The 24,433-nt window shown below is 42.9% G+C and overlaps 1 protein-coding gene across 1 annotated transcript in view; it reads right to left on the bottom strand.

Annotated features, from left to right (window-relative positions):
* LOC124719027 (actin cytoskeleton-regulatory complex protein PAN1) overlaps positions 1–24,433 on the bottom strand; it is a 169,062-nt gene that overhangs the window by 80,037 nt on the left and 64,592 nt on the right. Inside the window, exons 7-9 of the mRNA XM_047244696.1 lie at positions 19,873–19,990; positions 17,301–17,478; positions 11,983–12,109 (exon numbers count right to left, since the gene is read on the bottom strand). Of these exons, the coding sequence (XP_047100652.1) occupies positions 11,983–12,109; positions 17,301–17,478; positions 19,873–19,990 (423 nt within the window). The remainder of the gene's footprint in view (positions 1–11,982; positions 12,110–17,300; positions 17,479–19,872; positions 19,991–24,433) is intronic.

The raw sequence follows: 24,433 nt of genomic DNA, 5'->3' as shown, positions 1-24,433 counted from the left end.
CGCTAAGCAGGTCTCAGGCTTCAATTCAGTCTGTTGTTGACTGCTCTGGTGTGCCAATTGAAGATAGGAAAACGAAAGTTGAAGTTTTAAATTTCACGTTCAGGAACTAATTCACGCAGAAGAATTGTACGAACGTACTGTCATTTGACCAGTGGACCAACTCCTGTACGCATGACGCAGGAATAAGCATCACCAGGGCAGAGAAACAACTGAAAGATTTGAAAGTAAATAAGTCACTAGGTTCGGATGGAATCCCAATTCGGTTTTACAAAAAGTACTCTATAGCATAGGCCCCTTACCTAGCTTGCACTTATTGTGGAACTCTCGCCCAGCAAAAAGCTCGAGTGACTGGAAAAAAGTGCAGGTGATTGCAGTATATAAAAGGGGTAAAAGAATGGACTCACAGAATTGTTGTTGTTGTTGTGGTCTTCAGTCCTGAGACTGGTTTGATGCAGCTCTCCATGCTACTCTATCCTGTGCAAGCTTCTTCATCTCCCAGTACCTACTGCAACCTACATCCTTCTGAATCTGCTTAGTGTATTCATCTCTCAGTCTCCCTCTACGATTTTTACCCTCCACGCTGCCCTCCAGTACTAAATTGGTGATCGCTTGATGCCTCAGAACATGTCCTACCAACCGGTCCCTTCTTCTGGTCAAGTTGTGCCACAAACTCCTCTTCTCCCCAATTCTCTTCAATACCTCCTCATTACCTACGTGATCTAGCCACCTAATCTTCAACATTCTTCTGTAGCACCACATTTCGAAAGCTTCTATTCTCTTCTTGTCCAAACTATTTATCGTCCATGTCTCACTTCCATACGTGGCTACACTCCATACAAATACTTTCAGAAACGACTTCCTGACATTAACTTATTAAACTGATAGTTGGCTAATTTTCACATCTGTCAACACCTGCTTTCTTTGGGATTGGAATTATTATATTCTTCTTGAAGTCTGAGGGAATTTTGCCTGTCTCGTACATCTTGCTCACCAGATGGTAGAGTTTTGTCAGGACTGGCTCTCCCAAGGCTGTCAGTAGTTCTAATGGAACGTTGTCTACTCCCGGGGCCTTGTTTCAACTCAGGTCTTTCAGTGCTCTGTCAAACTCTTCGCAAAGTATCGCATCTCCCATTTCATCTTCATCTACACCCTCTTCCATTTCCATAATATTGTCCTCAAGAACATTGCCCCTGTCTAGGCCCTCTATATACTCCTTCCACCTTTCTGCTTTCCCTTCTTTGCTTAGAACTGCGTTTCCATCTGAGCTCTTGATATTCATACAAGTCGTTCTCTTTTCTCCAAAGGTCTCTTTAATTTTCCTGTAGGCAGTATCTATCTTACCCTAGTGAGATAAGCCTCTACATCATTACATTTGTCCTCTAGCCATCCCTACTTAGCCATTTTGCACTTCCTGTTGACCTCACAGAATTACAGACCAATATCCCTAACTTTTGTTTGCTGCAGAATTGGTGAACATATTTTCAGTTTGAATATAATAAGCTTCAAGACTGAGAAGGTTATGTGCACGAATCAGCACAGTTTTAGAAAGCATCATTCGTGCAAAACTCCTAGCCCTTTTCTCACATAATACACTGTGAGCTATGGATGAAGGGCAATGGGCATGTTCCCTATCTCTAGATTTGCGGAAACCATTTGACACTGTGCCCCATTGTAGACTGTTAATGAAGGTACGAGGATACAGAATAAGTTCACAGATATCCGAGTGGCTCGAAGACTTCTTAAGTAATATAACCCAGTATGTTACCCTCGATGGTGAGTGTTTATTAAAGACGGGGGTATCATCAGGAGTGCCCCAGGGAAGTGTGACAAGACCGCTGTTTTTCTCTATATACATGAATGATGTGGTGGATAGGGTGGCAGCAATCTGCGGCTGTTTGCTGATGATGCCATTGTATCAATACGAGTCAAGACAGATGTAACGGAACTTGAATAGCGTATTTGCCTCTATTGGTTACGGTAGAGAGATCAATCTTTCGGTCCTGTCTATATTTTTGTATGTAATATTGCACGAACAAAGGCTGGGCGAGTGTAAAGCTATCGTTAAAAACGCACACCGGGCAATTTGTTACAATTTGGTCGGTCATAATAATAACAACATGCTTTTGAATAATATGTAGTAAATTAATGAGTAAGGTAGCCGATCTTATAAGAAGAGGTAAAATTGGGCATATTGAGGTGTTTTGCTTTATATTGACGAAGCTGATGATACGGCGTCAATTTTTTCATTTACTCTTAGAAATAAACAAGTAAAGAAGTGCTAATTGTGCATTGTAAAAAATATAGGGGCGAGTTTTAAATAACTACCGTATACGATCAGAGTAACAAAAGGACATTTAGTTACACAAAATTGCAGATAGCGAAGTGTGGTCATTAAATTGAGTACACCTACAGGGCAGTCAACTCCGGAATATATCTATACGCATTTCACGAGGGACGCGGTATTGAGACCTTTTTTTTTTTTTTAAATTATGTCGCGGAGAGCTGGCTCCAATTTATGTAAAGGAGAAAAACGTTAACTTTTACGCAAACCCTTAATAATAGCGGACTGGAGAGAAAAGGATGTAATCGTCTTACATCTAACAAACATTCGTGGAGGCAGTGGCTAAACTAGAAGAGTCAATTACAAAATACTGTTTCATTATCATTGACTGTTGGTGTTGAGCAACCAAAACTGTTCATCAAAGGGTTTCGATGGAACTTCGGAGTTAGGGTTCAGGCACTCGCATATGCTCCACATTAGATTGTGAATGAGTGGTGATTGCGAAATAAAACTGTGAACAAAGTTACGTTAAATAAAACAGAAGAAACAAGACAGTTTGGTCGTATCTGTTATTATTCCATAAACTGTAACATTTCTTCTCGTTGTACGAAGCCTTTATAGACGATTGTTATGACAATTTGCTTCGAAGGGATCTCGTTACGATTTAAGTTTTGGGGACCTGGACAAGAGGGCATAGTTTGTAGATCCTAACTACTGCAGCGATTCTGGAATCAGGTGCTACCGTCACCGTTGTGTGTTGTCAATGACTTAAGGTTACCACATCTCACGCTCTAAGATCGACACGCCTTTCCACTCGGTATTAACGGTGCCTCACGGCAACAACGACAACGCCGACGACGAAGGAAGATACAGTTGACCATGGTGTGTGGTAAGGTGTTGAAGTTGAGTGACTGTAGAAAGATAGAAAACGATTTAAATAAAATTTCCAGTTGGTGCAATCAATGGCAGCTAGCCCTAGATGTGGAAAAATGTCAGTTAACGCAGATGAGTAGGAAGATCAAACCTGTAATGTTTGGATAAAGTATTACCAGTATCCCGCTTAAAAGGTCAAGTCGTTTAAATATGAGGGTGGAACATTGCAAAGCAATAAGAGGTGGAACGATCGTGTCAGAACTGCGGTAGGGAACACAAATGGTAGATTCCAGTTTATTGGGAGAATTTTGCAAAAGTGTGGTTCACATTTGAAGGAGGCCGCAATAGGCCGCCAGTGCAACCTATTTTCGAGTACTCCTCGAGCACTCGGGATCCGCACCAGGTCAGATTAAGGGAAGACACAAAAGCAACCCGGAGGCGGGCTGCTAGATTTGTTACCGATAGGTTTGAACAACATGTAAGTGTTACGAAGATGTTTCAGGAACTCAAATGGGAATCCCTGGAGGGCAGGCAACATTCGTTTAGAGAAACCCTATTAAGAGAATTTAGTGAACTGGCATTTGAAGCTGACTGCCAAACGATTCCACTGCCACCGACATACGTCGCTGGTAAGAACCGCGCAGATAAGATACGAGAAACTGGGGCTCGTGTGGAGCCATACAGACAGTCATTTTTCTCTCACTCTATTTACGAGTGGAACAGGAAAAGAAATAACTGGTAGTGGTACAGGGTACCCTATCGCAGAGTATCTGTGTCGATGTAGATGTAGAATAGAAGGCTGGAGTGGGAACAGGGAAGAGGTACGTGGGTGGAGGACAAAGACTAACATAGGTCGAGGCCAGGGGATATGGGAACATAGGTATATTGAAGGGAGAATTCCTACCCGTGCAATTCAGGGAAGCTCGTGTCAGTAGGAAGGATCCAGGTGGCACAGGCTGTGACACAGTCAACAAATCGAAGAACGTCACGTCAAGGAATGCGGTGAGCAACTGGGCGGTCCAGCTATCTGTCGGCCACAGTTTGTCGGTGACCGCTTGTGCGGACAGAGAGCTCATCGGTTGTGCCCACGTAGAATCCGGAACAGTGGTTGCAGCTCAGTTCGTAGGTCACACGACTGCTTTCATAGGTGGCTCTGTGTTCAATAGGATAGGAGATGCCTGTGACTGGACAGGAGCTAAGCTAAATGCCGTGTTCTACGCGATGACCATGACGTCCACATGAACGGCCACTGACAAACTGTGATCGAGGGACGGACGGACCGTCAAGTTGCCGAGCGTGCTGCCCGACACGTCGTCGTTCATTTGTACGACTGCTTCAGAGCCCGTGCCATCTAGATCCTTCTTTCCGACACCACTTCTCCCTGCAATATGTCCTACGTACCCATAACCATCCTCACCTTAACCTTCGTAAGTCACTGTCCTTCGTCCACCTATCCCTTCTTCCCTGTTGCCAGTCCAGCACTACACTGCCTTCTTTTCTACCCACGCACCCACAGTCTTTTCCACCCCCCTCTAACCTCTCGCCTGCACCTACCGTATTTACTCGAATCTAAGCCGCACTCAAATCTGAGCCGCACCTGAAAAATGAGACTCGAAATAAAGGGAAAAAAACTTTCCCGAATCTAAGCCGCACCTGAAATTTGAGACTCGAAATTCAAGGGGAGAGAAAAGTTTTAGACCACCCCTCCAAATCGAAACAAATAATTGAGGTCGAATGAATGAAGATACAGCTACAGTAGTTTGGTTCGAGTCGTAAGCTTAACAGTTAAGCTTTACCAAGCAGCCATTGCTGTGTGTCAGGTACTCCGTCCGTATTTATATGAGTACCCTTCCTTTTTCACGTGCTTCGTCAGGTTTGAATCGAGTGCTTATTTTGGTTTGACCTGATAAGTGCCCTTCTGTTTGTTATAGGTGTTTACGTCACTCTAAGCTGAAAATGCATTATTGTACTGTGTCATGCATTGTTTGTCGCAGTGTGATAATGAGTGTTCACGGCCTGTCACCGCCCGCGGCACGGCTTGCATTTGTGCACGCTACCGTGTTTACAATTAACAAAAAAGAGAGAGGAATCGTCTCATTAGCGAAACAATGGCAAGAGACTGGTATTTCGTCTTAATTACACTGCTGCTTTCTTTGATAATGATCAACAAGAACCAAATAATACACTGTGTGTGATAGAAGATGTTGTGAAGGAGAGTTTAGCGAAAATTTTTCTCCGTTTGAAAACTTTGCAGGCGCCTCTTCAGTACATTACATTCTGCACAGAAATTAGAGTCATCTTAGATTTAAAAATCTAGTCAGTTGTCGTGCGTCATTTCTGACCGTATCACTATTCGGCGTAAAAATAATACAAATATAAACATGGCATCATATGTATATTCTTCCGCGGTTGCTGTTGTCTCATTCAAGTTTCGTAGTTTATTAGGCAGACAGCATTTCAATGAGATAGCAGCAAACACAAAAGAATACGTGGCAAAATGTTTATATTCGTATTATTCTTATGGTGAAGAGAATACTGCATGTGATTCACAATTCATAACAGTTCCTATTAGCAACCATCTCATGTCACAGGTAGGAAAAAATTCAGAACATAGAGTTGGCCATATTGACAAACACCCCAAACAGTCTTGCCAGTTGGATTTTCGTACTACATTGAAAGGCTGCTACATTCGAAGATGAACAATACGGAATTTGTATTTACTTCGGTGGATAATGTATGAAAATGCAGTGGTCGAAATCGGGGTGGAGAAAAAAGCTCGTCTTCCACCTTTTTGGCGCCAGTATTTATCTTTGTAGCTGCAAAGCCCGCCCGTCTAGCGCTACATATATTCGATGGCAGAAGTTAGTTGTGGTGGCACTAACCAACATTTTACAGAACTTTCTCTTACTTTGCACTCGATTCTAATCCGCAGGCAGTTTTTTGGATCACAAAAACTGGGAAAAAAGTGCGGCTTAGATTCGAGTAAATATGGTAGCTGCTATATCCACTCCTCACCTCATTTCTGCACGCTCCCACAAGCGGCATTTTTCTGTCCCTGACCCGTACTCTGCTATCCCCCCCCCCCACCATCATCTTTCCCCCGCCACCCAGACTGCTTCTCTCGTCGCACGCAGTTGTTCGCAGTCCGGCCTCGGTGGTCAGGTGTGTGTGTGTGTGTGTGTGTGTGTGTGTGTGTGTGTGTGCCATGCACGTTGTAATGGTACTTTGACTTCCGCGCCTCCGCCAATACAAAGATATAATTTACGATCGCGCACGCAGAAGAGCGCTGCGCCAGCGACCGATTTTTAGAAATAATTTTGTTCGTCTTGTTACTTTTCCTTAGGTTTTTGTTTTTAACAACTAATTGATGACACTCTCTCTCTTGTCTTCATACGAAAGACGTGTATTTTTCGGAGCTGTGTTGAATGTGCTTTTGGGTTGAAATTAAAATTATATTACAAAGTGAAGCTGTTTCAATAGTGATTCGAGGTGGTTATCGCCAAATTTGTAAATTGATGATGACAGTGACAACTTGAAGAAGTTTTCAACAGACGGAGAAAAGTGAAAGACGGGTTGTCCTACAAGAGAAATTAGGAGGACAGCCATGAAGACTATATTGTAATTAATACTGCGTATCTAACAAGATTATAAGGTAAATTTCAATTAGTTCCTGATGCTATTTCCGTATAGTCGCTTTTTGTAGTGTTGCCGACCCGGTCTGCCATGCACGGTCAAATTACAGCACGATCTCAATCAATAATACGAAGTCCGCCTTATCTGTAACTGAAACCACCAAAATTCAAAACCCAATCAGTTTTTTCTATTTTATATTTTTCACGGCAGAGCCCCAAGGATAAGGGAACACTACAACGTGTGAATATTTGTGTGACGTCTACTTTAGAAGAATGTCTTGAAGCCGAAAGCTTACACATTTAGCAGTCTTTCTGTCGGACCTGTCAGTGACTCAATATGTCCTCTATATGGTGAGAAGCAATCAATAGTTTACATTACATTTCATTACTGCATGTAGGATTGTCATTGTTTAAGTTCCATGTTTTGTTTTTTCTGTGTTTTCCTAGTATACTACTTAAATATCATGTATGTTTTTCTATTTAAGAGGTTTAGTCTTACGTTTTTTAACTGTATGTGTAAATTCAGGAAGCCCGCAGGCAACTTTTTATTTCTTCCGAGCAGCCACCTAAACAACTTATTGAGGCATCAGTGCCAGTCGGTGACACACGAGGATGGTAGCAAGTTGCACATCTAGGTTTCTGTCTGCTCTAATAGTTTACTTCTTCAGTTAGGCTCGCTAGCTCGGGTAGGGTATGTGTGTGCCGTGTGCAGACACACAAAAGGAGCTGGCTGCAGTTCACATAGGCTTTCGGCTGAAGTCGATCACCTCCGCGCTGCTACCTCGGAGTGAAGTGGTGGCGGAGAATCTGGCACGTCACGTGGAGCACGTCAGATGTCGCTCTTTTTGCCCACGGGCTCTGCTGCCGAAACACCACCTAGGGTACTCGTGGTGGATCTGTCCTCACAGCAGGGTGAGTCACAGATGTTAACACATTCGCATCACTCAATGTGGAGACCTAGCCTATTTGCCCCGCGAGTGAACGGGTGGCCGTTCTTTCGGTAGGGTCCGAGCGAGCACACGGGGGGGAGGGGTTTGCTAGTTATCGGGAACATGTTACATAACCCCTCAGGGAGGTAGTACTCGGGCCCAATGAGAAAGATATACATTCAGTATATCTGCCAGGAGGCTTCATCCGATTAAGGGATGCAGCTATCAAGCATACTGTGTAGTAGGACTTTGAATTTCACCGCACTACATTCGTTCCCTCCAGTATAAATTATACCGTCGCAGCTGTATGAGTGCTCGATGGCAGAGAAAATATTTATAAGAAAATGAAGGTACAAAAATTGTAACTCTTTTTGTTTTCTACCTGCTATTAGTCTCTCGAGAGCGAAAGCTTAACTTCACTATTTCACTAGTCTCGGTACGATTCAGACGTAAAAACTTATTCATTAGTCTCGGTCTGATTAAGACGTAAAAACTTATTGATGTGCAGGCATATAGTATTGTGGAAGCTTGTATGAAATTTGGAGGATGGAAGCAGTTGTAAAATACATTGCATTCAAGATCAAGATGGTTTCAATTTGTAGACATTAGTAATTCATGGACGATGAAATTTACTGCAAAATTTTGGAGCAGCTACGACTTTTTCACGCAGAAATGAAGCAGGAGATCGTTGGAGAACAAGATCTTGATGCTGCACGAGAGCAGACGTGTTAACATGGTAAAGGATGAACTCTTATCTACGCCATTTCCCCCTGTTAATCACATTCTGTTATTCTCTGTTCTCTTTCAATAATTTTTGTTGTGGAAATTGGTTTGACTTTTGCTCAGAAATGCTACAAGGACCACCCCAACAATAGCTTTTCCGAATCACGAAGTTCGATAGCTTTTCTGTAATTCGAAGTTCGATTTGCATTTCATTCTTTCCCTTTTTCACGGTCATTAATGATTTTAAAACCCCTTTTTATTCACCATTTCTTCGCACATTTTCAACCTTTTCTTCTCTTTTTCTTCTTTAGTAGCCACTATAACGGGGTGCAGTCGTCTGCGAGTCGTGGCTCACGGGCCAGAGGTGGCGAAGACTGCCGGCCTCACGTGCAGGGCGCCGGCAGAGCTCACTCGTCGCTGCACTGTTCCCGGGGCCAGCCGGGGTCCTCCGGGTCGCAGCCGAGTGAAGGGTCACGATAAGAGACTCTGTCAGCTCTGCGACGATCTCGGATGCGGGTTTCCGGACTGGTATTATCGTGTGCGGATCTGTAGGACTCCTCTCAATATGTCAGGGGTGCACTTCACAGAGGGAACAGCTACTCGGGTAGCGGAGTACTCGAGGAGGGCACGTTTTTAGGCTAGGCGGTAGTTTGAGGTACTCTGACAAACACTTGCTAGACAATAAGCAAGTAAAAGAGGCCTAGGTGAAATCGATGTTAATTGTTGTGGACGTTTTTACCGGCCACCAAATTCCGCAGTGGCACTTATAGAATCGTTCAAAGAAAATGTACGGTCAGTAGCGCATAAATACCCAGATCGTGCAACACTAATTTGAAGGGACTTTAACCTACTGAGTGTAGACTGGCACACCTAAAGATTCATTCCAGAGTGCTACAGATGGGCAGGTTTGCAAAGTACTTTTGAACACGTCTTCTGAAAACTGTCTCTAGCAGCTAGATTGGCAGCCCAAATGTAACGGAAATATTTTAGACTTTGTAGCTACACAGGGGCCTGACCTTATCAACGTCTCCAGTATACAGACGGGGACTAGTGACCGTAATGTCACCACGTAAATCAGTCAAAGAGGATAGGAGAGTCTTTCTACTAGAAAGGGCCGATATGCAGTTGTTAGCATCTCGCTTAGACAGTAACTGACATAATTTAGTTCCAATACAATGGAGAAACAGGAAATATGGGCAAAGGTTAAGCAGATTGTAAATTCGGAAAATGCCGAGTTGTAAATTCGGAAAATGCTGAGGAAACAAAGGCTGTCGCACACACAGATTGAGAGTGAAAGCGACAAGTGACAACAGGTGAAGGTTAGTAGAGATTTGTGCATGTGTAAAAAGTTATATGCACCGAGCCTACAAAAACTATCAGCAGCATACCTTAGCAAAAGATTTGACTGAAAACCCGAGAAAATTCTGATCCTGTGTAAAATCACTAAGTGCCACTAAGGCATTGTTGACTGGTGTGCCAGTAGAAGACACCAAAAGGAAAGATTCAGTTTTAAATTTCACGTTTAAGAAATCATTCGTGTAAGAGGATTTTTCAAACGTACTGTTGCACAGAGTTCTGTAAGGATGATACAGTAATAAGCAACCCTGGTGTAGAAAAACAACTGAAGAAGTTGAAAGCAAAAAGCTGCCAAATGGAATCCCAATTCGGTCCCTTACTTTGCTCGCATTTATCGCAAATCTCTCACCGCGCTCAACCGATCGGAAAGAAAGCACAGGTGACTCCCGTGTATAAGAAGTGTGAAAGAACAGACTCACAAAATTACAGAGTGACATCCTAAACATTGGTTTACTGCTTAATTTGGGGAAATTTTCTCAGTTCAAATAGAGTAAATTTCCCCGAGACCGAATAAACATACAAATCGGCACAGTTTTAGAAAGAATTACTTGCCCTTTTCTCACGTGATATATTGGGAACTATAGATGAAGGGTACTAGACAGATTCCATATTATTAGATTTCTGAAAAACATTTAATGCGGTGCCCCATTGCAGACTGTCAAAAAAAGTATGAGCATACGGAATAAATTCCCAGATATGGGAGTGGCTCGAAGGCTTCTTAAGTAACAGAACGCGGTACGTGATGATCGACAGGAGTGCCCTAGGGAAGTGTGACAGGTCCACTATTATTTTCTATTCACATTAATAATCTGGTGGACAGGGTGGGCAGCAATGTGTGGTCGTGCGGTGTCAGTGCTGTGGAGTACCGGAAGGTGTCGCCGTCGAGTGACTCTAGGAGGACGAGAGACGAATGGCAGCTAACTCTAAATGTAAAAAACGTAAGTTAATACAGACGAGTAAGAAAAACAAACCCATTACAATCGAATACAGTACCGGTAGCGTTATGCTCGACACAGTCACGTCCATCGAATGTCTGGGCGTAACATTACAAAGTGATGTAAAATTGAACGAGCACGTGAGGATTGTGGTAGAGAAGGTGAATGGTCGACTTCAGCTTATTGGAAGAATTTTGGGAAAGCGCAGTCCGTACATGGAGGCTGCTTATAGAATGCTAGTGTGACCCACTCTCAAGTACTGCTCGAGTGTTTGGGATCTACACCGCATCCGATTAAAAGATGTCTTAGCAATTCAGAGCTGGGTGCTAGATTTGTTACTAGCATTACAGAGATGCCTCAGAAGATGTCCTACCAACCGGTCCCTTCTTTTTGTCGAGTTGTGCCACAAACTTCTCTTCTCCCCAATCCTATTCAATACGTCCTCATTAGTTATATGATCTACCCATCTAATCTTCAGCATCCTTCTGTAGCACCACATTTCGAAAGCTTCTATTCTCTTCTTGTCCAAACTAGTTATCGTCCATGTTTCACTTCCATACATGGCTACACTCCATACAAATACTTTCAGAAACGACTTCCTGACACTTAAATCTATACTCAATGTTAACAAATTTCTCTTTTTCAGAAATGCTTTCCTTGCCATTGTCAGTCTACATTTTATATCCTCTCTACTTCGACCATCATCAGTTATTTTGCTCCCCAAATAGCAAAACTCCTTTACTACTTTAAGTGTCTCATTTCCTAATCTAATTCCCTCAGCATCACCCGACTTAATTCCACTATATTCCATTATCCTCGTTTTGCTTTTGTTGATGTTCATCTTATACCCTCCTTTCATGACACTGTCCATTCCGTTCAACTGCTCTTCCAAGTCCTTTGCTGTCTCCGACAGAATTACAATGTCATCGGCGAACCTAACAGACACAAATTCTCGAGCCCCATTTTCATTCTCAACACTGTCGTACGACATCTGGTACACCAATAAAATCAGAATGTATCAGTCACAGTTCAGAACGTGCAGTTACCTGCTCGGACAACAGAGCTAATGTAAGAAGTATCTGTCTTTTGCAACAACGAGATGCAATCCAATCCTGTAAGATGTAAATCACATTTAACAACTCAGAGGTGAAAAGATGACTGCATCACAGAACCTGGAAGAATGTGAGTACCTGGAGCACATTTTAACAACTCAAAGAGAGGAAACTAAAGTTCGGTGCGGAGCGGAAACTCACCGGGAACCAGGGGAGACTCTACTTCCTCGGAGAACTGCGACGAGCACTTCATGCAGCGGAATACGCTCAGGTTGTTCGCCTGCAGCGGCCTCTCATCCAGGATGGCCCTCAGGGTTTGTAGCAGGTGCTGAAAACAAAACAAGCAAATACCGAGGGGATGAGCCGTAACAGCACACGAGAGCGAGGTGATATTTCTCCGCCTGGCTTAGAAGGGACACTTATATTGCCTCTTTTCCCCTTCATCAGGGTGTATACGTGGACTAGGAAAAAGAAATCCCGGATTTCCCGGTTGAAAATACACTTTCTCCCGGGTGAAAATACACTTTTTCCATGTTAAATGACAGTATACTTTCCCTCGACACTGTAAAACTTATCAATGCTTAGAATGTTTATGGTTTTCTACACAGATGTAGAATTTGCCGGCACTTTAGAAAACGAAACCCAAGGGGGGAAAAAACATGTTTTGGAAAGATCTTTGATGTGCAGCAACATGTATGCTGCATTTCTTAATTTTACGGAGGAATAAATTCGAATTCCACCAAACACTGCACGTTACTTTCCGAAGCAATGAAATCGAGATTGCGACGCGCTTTTGTAAGGCAATCATAGCTCATGTCACGTGATCTCGCCAGCTGATGACAGCACAGGACACGTAGTGTAGTCAACCAATAGCAACATCACTGTTAAGCAGTGCGAACACACAAAAAGAAAAGTTAATGGTTTAATTTAATATACATAGTTTTGATAGAAGAAAAACAAAGCTTTCACAATTAATATGGGTCTCGAAGATTAATTAGCTGCAAGAGAAGCTAAGTTTCCACATATAATGCTGATCATTTTGCGCGTGTCACACTTTAAGATATATCACACAAATGTGGTAGTCAAATTTTTAATAATGACATAAATGTCTGATCTTCTGGGCTCAAAATTCTTCTAGATGGTCGTCCTCAAAGAGTTGACTTTTAAATGAGAGTGAAACGCTCTGTGATTTAAGAAATTCATCGTAAATACATTTAATGTGAGAGCAATAAACTAAGAGGAAACAGCAAAATCACCAAATGTAAACACAGGTCACGTGGAGGCTACCCACCTCCCCACTACAACTCAGACTGCTCTATGCATCAGCCCTGGATCTACAATATTTCCGAACCGGAGCAATTTAGATAGTGGCGCCCAGCCACACATCTATAGCCAAAAGCGGGAGAAGGTACTACTCATACGCGACTCAACTGCGCATGCGCTAGAGCCCACCTGCAACTGTTCAAATGAATCAAATGTAAACAGCTGTCATGTCACGCTCATCAGAGGAAATTTGTTGTTAGGAAGCACTGCATATTCTTCATACAGCCTTTGAGACACTTTGGTTGGCAGACGCTTGTATGAGCACCGTGTTTTGTTGTTGTATATGGCACATTTCCTTTGCAACTTAAGTTTTAATTTCGTTTTTTCCTCTCGTTCATGTTTTTTTGCTGCAGCATTATTCTGCAGAAGCGGGATACAGTAATATCCTTCATTAGAGTATTGGTTCTTACCAGTCAAAATCACAAAGATTTAACCTGGTAAATAAAACAAAGAAAAGTTCACAGAATTCTAAAAAAAAAAAAAACCTGGGTTTTTCCCAATTTTCTCCCGGCATAAAAAATTCCCGGGTGTTTCTCGCATGTCCCGGGTCGTAAAAACCCTGTTCATTCATTCACACGTCACATTCTGTCAGTCCGGTCTCATGGGAGAGCCTCCGGGGACACAGATTTTTGCCCCAGAATATTGCACACTTTTGTAGAATAAACATTTTTTTACCCCAGCTGGGCTGCCCTAGAAAATTATGCTGCACATCAGAATTTAGTAGTAGTAGCTTTATTCATTCGTAGATCTGTTTTTACAAGAATATACGACATGTCAAAGTATTTACAAGTTTATGAATATAATATAGGGAAACACTGGCGGCGGTTACAAGGGTAGGAACTGCCCTTTTTTCCCCCTAAGGTAAGTCTTTCCGCTCCCAGGATTGGAATGACTCCTTACCCTCTGCCTTAAAACCCACATCCTTTCGTCTTTCCCTCTCCTTCCCTCTTTCCTGATGAAGCAACCATGGGTTGCGAAAGCTTGAATTTTGTGTGTTTGTTTGTGTTTCTATCAATGTACCAACGCTTTCGTTTGGTAAGTTACATCATCTTTGTTTTTAGATATATTTACAAGTTTAGATAAATTTAAAATTAGCTAATTCATATACGAATATATTTACAGACGTCTAGTTAGAGACAATCATTAGATTTACTTCTTGCATACAACACTTTTTTTTTTTACAAACAACTTACTAAATAATGTAATGCCACACTGTTCACTCATATCTCACTATCAGTCACTGAAAACAGTATACACACACACGGAGTGAAAATACACACAGTATACAATAGATTCGCCTACAGGTGAATGCAATGATGTGGATGCCAATTGGTCTTTACTTCCAGTACATGTAAACCATTTTTATTTCCTTGGAATTACAAAATATAGGTCTTGCAAGGTTAAGGATTAACCGGGTTGCCACAATTTTCTCCAAGTTGAATTCCCTGATATTTCCCTGATTTCCAGACAAATTTTAGCATTTGCTGCCTCTTTCCCAACAAAATGTTGGAAGTACATTTCTTCCAATTGATAGGTCACATTTATACATTTTATTGCATATAACCTATACTGTGGCACACTGTACACGTTCCTACTTAGACACTTCAGATTCAACTCTTATTACAGATATTAACAAATACTGTTACACATATTAACAATTTACCTGTACACATTTCTTGACGCTATAAAATCTTACCGGGTTTCTCACAGGACAAGGTCGCAGTGTGGAAATTTTTTGGAACGTCGGCTTTCTGTTTCCACCATCTGGCAAAGTACCGGTGTATCGCAGTCAGTCTCCTTTAACAAAAAGAGGCAGCCGGCTTTTAAATCTCGTGACGGCCGCTCGACAGCAGCCGAACTGCCCATATACGCAGCTGGCGACTCACATCTGTCGTCCACCACTGCAGACCGCCGCTTCTCCCGTCTTACCGCTTCAGACACCGATTGCCGAGCTTCGCCAACAGCAAAAACCTGATGTCGATTAATGAGATTTGGCAACACTAGTATCTGGACTGCCTCCGTAATCAAAAAGATGTCTGCATCGACTCAGCTGCAAAATACGAGTGTCGACAAATCTCATCAATACTGTTCTCAGTACGGCTCGAGCACCGGCGTCTCGACCAATAAGATGGGACAGGTGGCAGTCTGCAGCGACGGGCAGCAGAAGTGAGCTGCCAGCAGCCGAGCCACTGTCCAACTGTACCGAGTGGCCGTCACGAGATTCGAGAGCTCGCCAGCATTACTTGTACGAGGAGACCGACTGCGATACGCTGACACTTTAACACAAGATGGAAAGAGAAAGTGTCCTTTCCAAAATGTCGCACTCGCACCGCAAATTTGTGTGGCTAGATGCCTGTGAAGATTGTATTACAATTTACCTGTTAAGTTGCCATTATCTCTACTCACAGCAAGATTTCTACATGTGCCGGCAAAGCTTGAAATGACGCAAATAAAATACAGATTTTTTTTTTATCGACCACCAATTTACCTCAGAGCTGGAGATGGAAAGAGTACTTTTGACAGCTGATAAATTGTGATGAACCCGAACTGCAGTTTGATTTCCAGTACGCAATTACAGCCGATGCAGACTATCCCCCACCTACCCTGGATGAGATAAAAACCAGAAACAGACACCTTAAACAGAATAAGAGTCCAGATGAAGATGGAATACAGGCTGAAATGATCCTGGCAGGAGGAGGGAAACTTGCAGAAAAAATACACCGACTGATACAGGCAACATGGAGCAAAGAAGAACTACCAGGAGAATGGAAAACAGCTCCGATTTGCCCAATACATAAGAAGGGCAACAAACAGAAATGTGACAACTATCGAGGAACCGCCCTGCTTAACGTCTGCTATAAGATCCTGTCCAATTGCCTCATACATAGAAGTCAGTCAGTGGCAGAATCGGTGATTGGGGAGTACCAGGGAGGTTACTGGCCAGGACGGTCAACAGTAGACCACATCTTCAGTCTCCAGCAGCTCACTGAGAAACTGGATGAATACGGTAAAGATTTACATATTTTATTCGTTGATTTTAAAAAGGCCTACGATTGCATACATCGCAAGAGCCTGCTCAACTGTTTAAGGGAGTTTGGCATAGCGGAGAAACTCATCAATCTGATAAAGATCTGTCTCAACTAAACATGTGCAAAGGTGAAGATGGGAAATCGCGTAACTGAGGAGTTTGAACTTGTGACAGGACTCAGGCAAGGAGATGGGTTGTCCCCTATCCTGTTCAACTTTGCCCTCGAGAAGACTGTACACAAGACCTTCCGAGAGAACGAAGGGATTGAAATCGAAGGAAAGAGATTGGCATACTTAGCCTATGCAGATGACATCTGTTTACTCTCTAGGTCGGAAGAGGAGTTGGAGCAAATGACCAAAGCACTAAAGGAGGCTGCCAGCAAATTTGGGCTAAACATAAACGAAGCCAAGACAGAGTACCTCGTTATGACGCGTGGTTATTGTCAGACTGCTGATCATCTACAATCACTGCAGGTTGGGGACTATTCCTACAAGAGAGTGCAAGAATTCAAATACCTAAGGGCACTTTTCACTGAGAACTCGTCATATGAAGCAGAGATCAATGCCAGAATACAAGCAGGAAACCGATCTTACCACAGCCTAGCACAACTGCTTAGGTCCAAATATCTCTCCAGACAGTCCAAGATTCGACTGTACAAAACCCCGATCCAGCCTGTTGTTCTATACGGCTGTGAGACGTGGAGTATCCGGAAACAGGACTTCCGTAAGCTCCTCGTTTTTGAGAGAAAAGTGCTTCGGAAGATCTTCGGTCCGGTTCCGGATGCAGATACAGGGGAACGGAGGATCAGATACAACCGAGAGCTCGAGGAACTATACCAGCAGCCCAATATAGGAGGAACTGTCGAAGCCAAAAGAACGCAGTGGGCCGGCCATGTGGCCCGGATGGAGGATCACAGATGGCCTCAGAAGCTCCCGGATTTCACACCTACAGGAAAGAGGGCACCAGGGAGACCCGAGAAGCGTTGGGGTGATGGACTCCATGAAGATTTAAATCGAGTGTCAATAGATGTGGACGGATGGCAGATAGCAGCAATGGAGAGAATACAGTGGAGGAGGAAACTTGTAGATGCGTGCGGTCCACTGGGCCTGATCATGTATTATTATTATTATTATTATTAGTAGTAGTAGTAGTAGTAGTACCAATTTACCTGAGCATCTTTGGCATCTTCCACGAAGTAAGTCCTCTCGCGGCGGTCCGGCTTGACGGTGTCGAAAGTGACGCGGATGCGGGCCGGCTCCGCAGACAGCAGCTCGCAGCTCTGCAGGGCCTCCGACTGCCAGCGGCAGAGCAGCCGGCCGGTCGCCGTGTCGCGCTCCTTCAGCTGCCTGCGGGCAGACGGATGAGTGGGCCACTCTAGGAAGTCACCTGTAACCTGATGTCTTCAAGACATCTTACAGTTTTCTGGTAGTAGTTTGAGACCGACTTTTCCTTCGACAGTTGTAGCCCGCTAACACTCCTTCTCCTTTCCTTCAATTTTTTTGAACATTTCTTCGGTTCTTGACTAGGAGGCATCTACAATTCCAGAAGTTAGAGATTCAAAATCTAGCTTTCCAAATCTGCAGAACTGTCAGACCTGCTATTCCCCACTATATGCGAGGCTTTAAAGAAAGAGAGATCGAGAGAGCCGTTCTTGTCATCGTATTTGCCAGTGAAAAACAGAGCTTTGACAACGTTTTTTGGGTGTCAACTGGAAGTACAGATAGGCAGGCTCCTGGCAGAAGTCAGAGGAGAAGCTGCAATGTAGAGCTCCAAGAAAGGGAATATGTGAAAAAGTTTAGTATTGTATCAACAACTCCGAGACAGATTTCTGGAGACGGAATTGTGGATACTCCAGACTTCACCATGTTAGAAATGATAGGATCAGAGAGGTTATGAATGTCAAAAGCACAATCCTAGACTACATAAAAAGGAAGCGCCTACTCTGGTATGGTCACTTACAGAGTATGCCAGACACAAGAGGGCCAAAATGGGTATGGCAATGGACTCCACATCAAAGAAGAAAGCGCGGTAGACCTGCGAGATGCTGTAAAGACGATGTCAATGAAGCAATGGCGGCGAGAGGTATTAATGAAGGAGACTGGAATGACCGTGAATGATGGAGATTGCGATGTAAGAGGCGGCGGCATCCATAGAAACCTCGCTCGTATATAATATATCAAAAGGCAAATTCACTTCAGAACACCATATAGAGGGTAATAAAGTTCACAAAATATTACAAAAAATCAATTTATATAAATGACCGTTAAGAATGTAACAAATGATACAGTTTGTGAAAACTCTCAAAGCTTTTTTTCCAAAGTTTATATTGTACGTTTTGTGTTTCCACACTTTGTCACACGACTGTACCCAACCTGGCACACCACGAGTGACAGTATCGTGGCGACACGGTGTCGCGAGTCTTCGAGGTCCTACAGCAGAGGTGAAATGCGAACACTATCCTCGAGTAAGGCCGAGAAAAAACTTCGTGACGAATACCGTGACCCTGGCAGTCGATAGAGTAGTGCCGGGTTGGTGGATGCGACTTTACCTACTGACGAGGAAGTGCCGCCTCGTTCGAGTAAACTCAAATGCTGTTGTAATGTAGTGGTTAATAAAAAAGAAAAAGAGAAGAAAAGAAAAGAAAAGGTTGAAAATGTGGGAAGAAATGGTGAATAAAAAGGGGGTTTTCAAATCGTTAATGACCGTGAAAAAAGGGAAAGAATGAAATGCAAATCGGACTTCATATTACAGAAAGGTTATTGGAATTCGTGATTCGGAAAAGCTATTGTTGGGGGGGGGGTCCTAGTGGCGTTTCTGAGCAAAAGTCAAACCAATTTCCACTACAAAAATTATTTGAAAGAGAACAGAGAATAACAAAATGTGATTAACAGGGGGAAATGGCGTAGATAAGAGTTCATCCTTTACCATGTTAACACGTCTGCTCTCGTGCAGCATCAAGATCTTGTTCCCCAAAAATCTTCTGCTTCATTGCTGGTGAAAAGTCATAGCTGCTCATAAATTTTGCATTAAATTTCATTGTCCAGAAATTACTAATGTATACAAATCAAAACCATCTTGATACTGAATGCAATGTATTTTACGTCACTGCTTCCATCCTCCAAATTTCATACAAACTTCCACAATATGCCTGCACATCAATAAGTTTTTTCGTCTTAATCCGACCAAGACTAGCTAATAAGTAAGTTAAGCTTCCGCTCTCAAGAGACAAGAGTGGGTAGAAAACAAAAAGTGTTACAATTTTTGTACCTTCATTTTCTTATATATTTTCTCTGCTGTCGAGCGCTCATACAGCTGGGACGGTATAATTTATATCTGAGGGAACGAGTGTAGCGCGGCGAAATTCAAAGTCCCGCTACAATTGGTAAAGCAACTTCTGAACATTTTGAATACATAATTCTTATTTGTATTTCAATTAACTATAATTCTGCAGGACCTGGGATGCAATTTTGCTACGGATCTGTGGAAGGAAAATTAGAACACTGGAATTCTACATCCAGTTTCGTCACAAAATCGATATTTTCCACAGTGTCCTCATCGCGCATCCCCAAAATGTATGGTGTATCTAATCTAGTCAGTTCTCTGCAGCACCGAGTCTGTAAATTAGCTACTCTTTACACGAGATGGGCCCGACCGGGCGGAGGACGCGTACGGCGTCGACTCGACAGGAGAAGCGGAAGCGTGTCGGCGAGCGCCGAAGTGCCCGTGCGGACATTTCCTACCTGTCTGTGACGGCCAGGAAGAGTTCCTGCTGCTGGGTCTGCTGCTGCTGCTTCCCCACCGCCGAGAGCAGCCGCCGCACTGCATACAGCTGCTGCTCACTCTCGTCTGCTTCCTCCTCTGAAACCAAAGCAGACAATCAACTGCTACACACATGTCACATCACTGGTCAAACATAAAAATAAATCTCTCTCTCTCTCTCTCTGCTGCACGACTTGTCCAGTGTAGTGGTAACACAGTTTGCAGGTGCTCTTGCCGACCCCAACTGTGGCACCAGTCTGGTGGGTCACGAGATTAGCCAAACATATACATAAAAGCCCCGGTAGTGGACTTTAATATCGCGGTGGTACATGTTGCTATTCGAGGTTGCAAAATTTCCCTTTTCCCTCCTATTGTGCCAACGAAAGATGGTCGTGTAGAAACTTCAATTTACAGAAGTAGCAGTAGAGGAAAGACTGCATTCGAGGCGGAAATTTTTATTTTTATGGGCAGATACGAAACACAAAATTTGTGTGGCTGTACAGTGCTTACTTTTAACGTACACACCAGACAGCCACAAGGCGCGACTGAGCGTGAGTGGTTTACTGGAGGGGAAGGAGCCAATGTTTAACTCAGGGGTGCCGTGGACCTCAAAGCAGAAGAGGTCGGGGCAACAGGGGCTGTTGTTTCGAAAAGAAAAACAAAAGAAGACTGTACGGAATTACATAATTAATTACTTTCTTACTTCTCGACTCTGCAATATCGACAATCTCTCTGTTAACAAGTTTGGTTATTGAGAGCTTAAATGTGAAAGTTTGACTGATATGTTGAAAGTGTTATGGGAACCGTTAAATACAGAAGGATTTTGAAAAGAAGTGGTTATGTGATTTCGTAGCTACTGGGTTGAAAAAACAGAATTTTCCACTATCACAGTGCTTTCCCGCAGGTGGTGAAGTTCGATATATCTACGAGTGGTACTGCACCGCAGGACCACCACTTCGAGGAGCGACACGAGTGCAGAAAGAGAAGATTTAAAGGTACAGGTAATTATGAACATACGACTGACCGATCACATTCGCAGAATTGCAACCTTGCTTACGTATTCTCCAGCAGTGAATATCAGCATTTACATTCCAAAATGTATGCATAGATACACTATGTCAGGCTGTTCCAGCTTGTCGGCTCCATTGTGAGCTGTGGAGCGCTCCCTGCTCCAGGTAGCCATGTCGCTCGCAGTGACCATTCAAGTGGGCCGGCACGTGGCACGGCTGGCTGAGGCAGGCGGCATGGCAAGCGTTTTGAAGTGCCAGCTGCGTCTTCCAAGTTCGACAACCTCATACTCGTAGCTGCTAAGACGTGGTGACATGCTACACTGGGAAATACGATGTTCAGGAAATAAATAAGAAACAACTGTTTTACAAGAAATTGCGTACTAAATTTATTGGGCCTCTGTAGCTTGACATTTTCTTTTCATTACAAGATCGGAAATATCAGGCGTCAAAGTGTTCGCAGTGTTAACGCGGAGGATGGCCATCATTGTTGCATCCTGAAGAAGCGATCATTCCTTACTTTTTACTCTTTTCATTGCTGAGAAAAGCTGCTCACAACAATACGTACATCCAAACATGCACGTGATCTGAGCAGCATTGTTGTGAAGCTCGGGAAATGTTTTTTGCTGTAATGAACGATACCATTGTGGCAAATCCAACGTGTTGTAGTACCTCTCTTTCAACAAAGTTGAATTTTGCAAATCAATAATCTCCAATTGAAGTGATGATGAGAAGTCATCAGGGGAAACTGAAAAAGGAGTGCCGAACAGCTTAAGTTCCATTTCCAAACTAGTGAGGTCTCGGAATCGTGTTTCAAACGACATGATGAGCTGCTTCAAGTCTGCTTGGTAATGGCCGAAAGTAATACCTTCAGGTAGTTTTAAAGAAGCAAGATGACTGAAGAACGTTAAACGTCCATTACTCATCTGCCTCTCAAATAAACGTGACTTTTCCATGAACACTTTGATCTGGTCATGCATGTCAACGATTAGCTGTCCTTTTCCCTGCAATGACAGATTTAAATTATTCAGATGTATAGTTATATCAGCTAGGAATGCCAGGTCTTATATCCATTTTATATCTTTCAGACAACGCATTTCTTCCCCTTTCATTTTGAGAAAAACGGATATTTCCTCACGAATGGCAAAGAAAACATCAATAACTTTTCCCCGACTCAGCCAACGAACTGTACTGTGGTAAGATATATCCCCATACTACACTTCCGCATCTTTCAGGAATCCTTTGACGCCGCACAAAATTCACACACTTCACGACATCTTTCATTACGCCACCTGGATCTACTGTTTCAGCACACAGTGCCTCTTGGTGAATATAACAATGAAGAGTCAAAATGTCTTTCCCGAATTCGTCCCGGAGTTTATTTTTCAAACGAGAAGCAAAACCTTGGTGACGCCCGATCATTTGTGGTGCACCATCTGTCGCTACACAATGGAGCTTATCCCATGGCAAATTCATATTGCCACTGATTCACAAACAGCTTCAAAAATGTCACGTCCTGTTGCGGTGTAATCGAGTGGTACCACATCCAAGAGTTCTTTAGTTACTTGCAGCTCCATGTCGACACCACGCACAAAGACTGCAAGCTCAGCACAGTCCGATTATGTCGGTGCTTTCGTCAAGCGCTAGCGAAAATTCAATAAAGCTCTCCATTTCCAAGATACACAGGTTCGAAGTTACCCTACTTATACTCGTAAAATGCAGCATGAGGCGAAAACGTAGTTTATAAAGTGACATAGCGTGGAGGGTGTCGAGTGTCTCCAGTGTCATCGGAAGGAGTACGTCAGCACCACAATGTAGTACTGAAACACGTGCGAAATTTTTGTGCACGTTAAGTCTAGTCTGAGGTGTAAATTTAGTTCTTATCAAAATTTTACTGACCCATTAAGTTCTTTTCATACGAGTTGACATGCCCTGCAGTCTCGGGAAAAAGAATGGAAACAGCAAAAAAATGCTCCTATCACAACAGAAAAAAGGCAAATATGCTCCTCTTTATTCAAATCAAAGACTCACTATAAAGTGGGGTACCAGCTGCCTCATTCTACCTTCCTCAGCACGTTTTTATACACGCACTTTTTTATGCCGAGAGAGAGAAAGAGAAGGAGAAGTAATATATGCCGGAAGATAGTAGACAGCTGTCGTGGTATAGAAGGAGTGGAGGAGAAAATGGTAGTGTGAGACAAAGGGAGAGACAGAGTGGAAGTGGAATACAGTAGATGGTGAGAGAACAGTGCTAGGAAACGAGTGAAGGAAACAGTGCCAGGGAGAGAAGTAACAGGGAGAGAAGACAGTAGTTGAAACACAAGACACAAAGTGATAATGGCAATGAGTTGGGCTGAATGAGTGGGTGAGTGGGAGTGGACAGGTACTGGTGGCTTACAGTGACGGACTAGCGGGTGGGAGCGAGAGGTGAGCTGCACATTAAAAAAGAGCACCAATATGTTCGTTTGCTAAAACTTTTGGGAGAATTTTTAAGGTGCCGAGGAACAAACGGCTCGCAGTGCAGGATCTTCCTAATTAAAAAAAAAAAAAAAAAATCACGAACAGAAAGTACTAGAGATGTCAATTTAATTCTTTTTTCTTTACAAAGAGCAACATCTAAAGTTTTGTGCCATTAAGTTTTGAAAATGATATTTCGACTCAATGCATTCTGAGGGTCAAAATCGGAAGTTCGGGTCCACTTTTCCCGACGTGCTTCTGTCGATGTCGGCAGCGGCGACACGAATATTGTTCTGTAGCTCAGCCGGGGTCTGCGGACGATTGGTATGCACCGAGGATTTGAGATATCCCCATAAGAAAAAGTCGCATGGTGCTAAATCTGGCAAGTGTGCTGGCCACTGGAGATCACCCGTCAAAGAGATGAGACGATTGGGGAAGTTATGAAATCTTCATGGGTTATCAGCCAAGTGGCGTCGTCCTTTAACACTTCTACTTAATTATTATCTGCTCGTCGGTAAGGTAATCCTCAAAACAAGTTCCAACGCTAAGATGTTCTAATTACACAGGATAATACATCTAAAATTACAGAATTGAATAATATGTGAAATTTATAATGTAAAAATGTTTTTAAATGTGAAAATTCGATCTAAACATGAGTACAATAATGAACTTCACAAAATTAATTAATACATGCTAATTGCACAATGACTCACATTCTTAACAGTAATTGAAGCTAAGAGGGTAAAATGAAACAGGTTTTGATTGACAGAATTTGTAACAGATGCCTAGAATTTTATAATTAGGTGTATATCTGGTTACAACAATACAAGTTTAATTAATAAAGTCATTAAGACAGAATGTTCTTTACAGCTTTCATCCTAAATTTATGTTTTACAATATGTGCCTTCATTTGCAAGCGACAGAATAATTTCTTGAATGTGTAAACTACATTCGTAAAAGTCCAATTATTTGAGTAATTACAGTTGGTGATTAATACCATATTCCTACCATTTTCACTAATTCAAGTCTTTCCCATTACTACAGTGAATGCCACAGTTTCTTAAAATACATTGTCGTT

The sequence above is a fragment of the Schistocerca piceifrons genome, chromosome 10, assembly GCF_021461385.2.
Source record: "Schistocerca piceifrons isolate TAMUIC-IGC-003096 chromosome 10, iqSchPice1.1, whole genome shotgun sequence".
In the NCBI taxonomy this organism is placed as follows: domain Eukaryota; kingdom Metazoa; phylum Arthropoda; class Insecta; order Orthoptera; family Acrididae; genus Schistocerca; species Schistocerca piceifrons.
The sequence above is the reverse complement of the archived record's forward strand: the minus strand, read 5'-3'. Positions and strand labels throughout refer to the sequence as shown.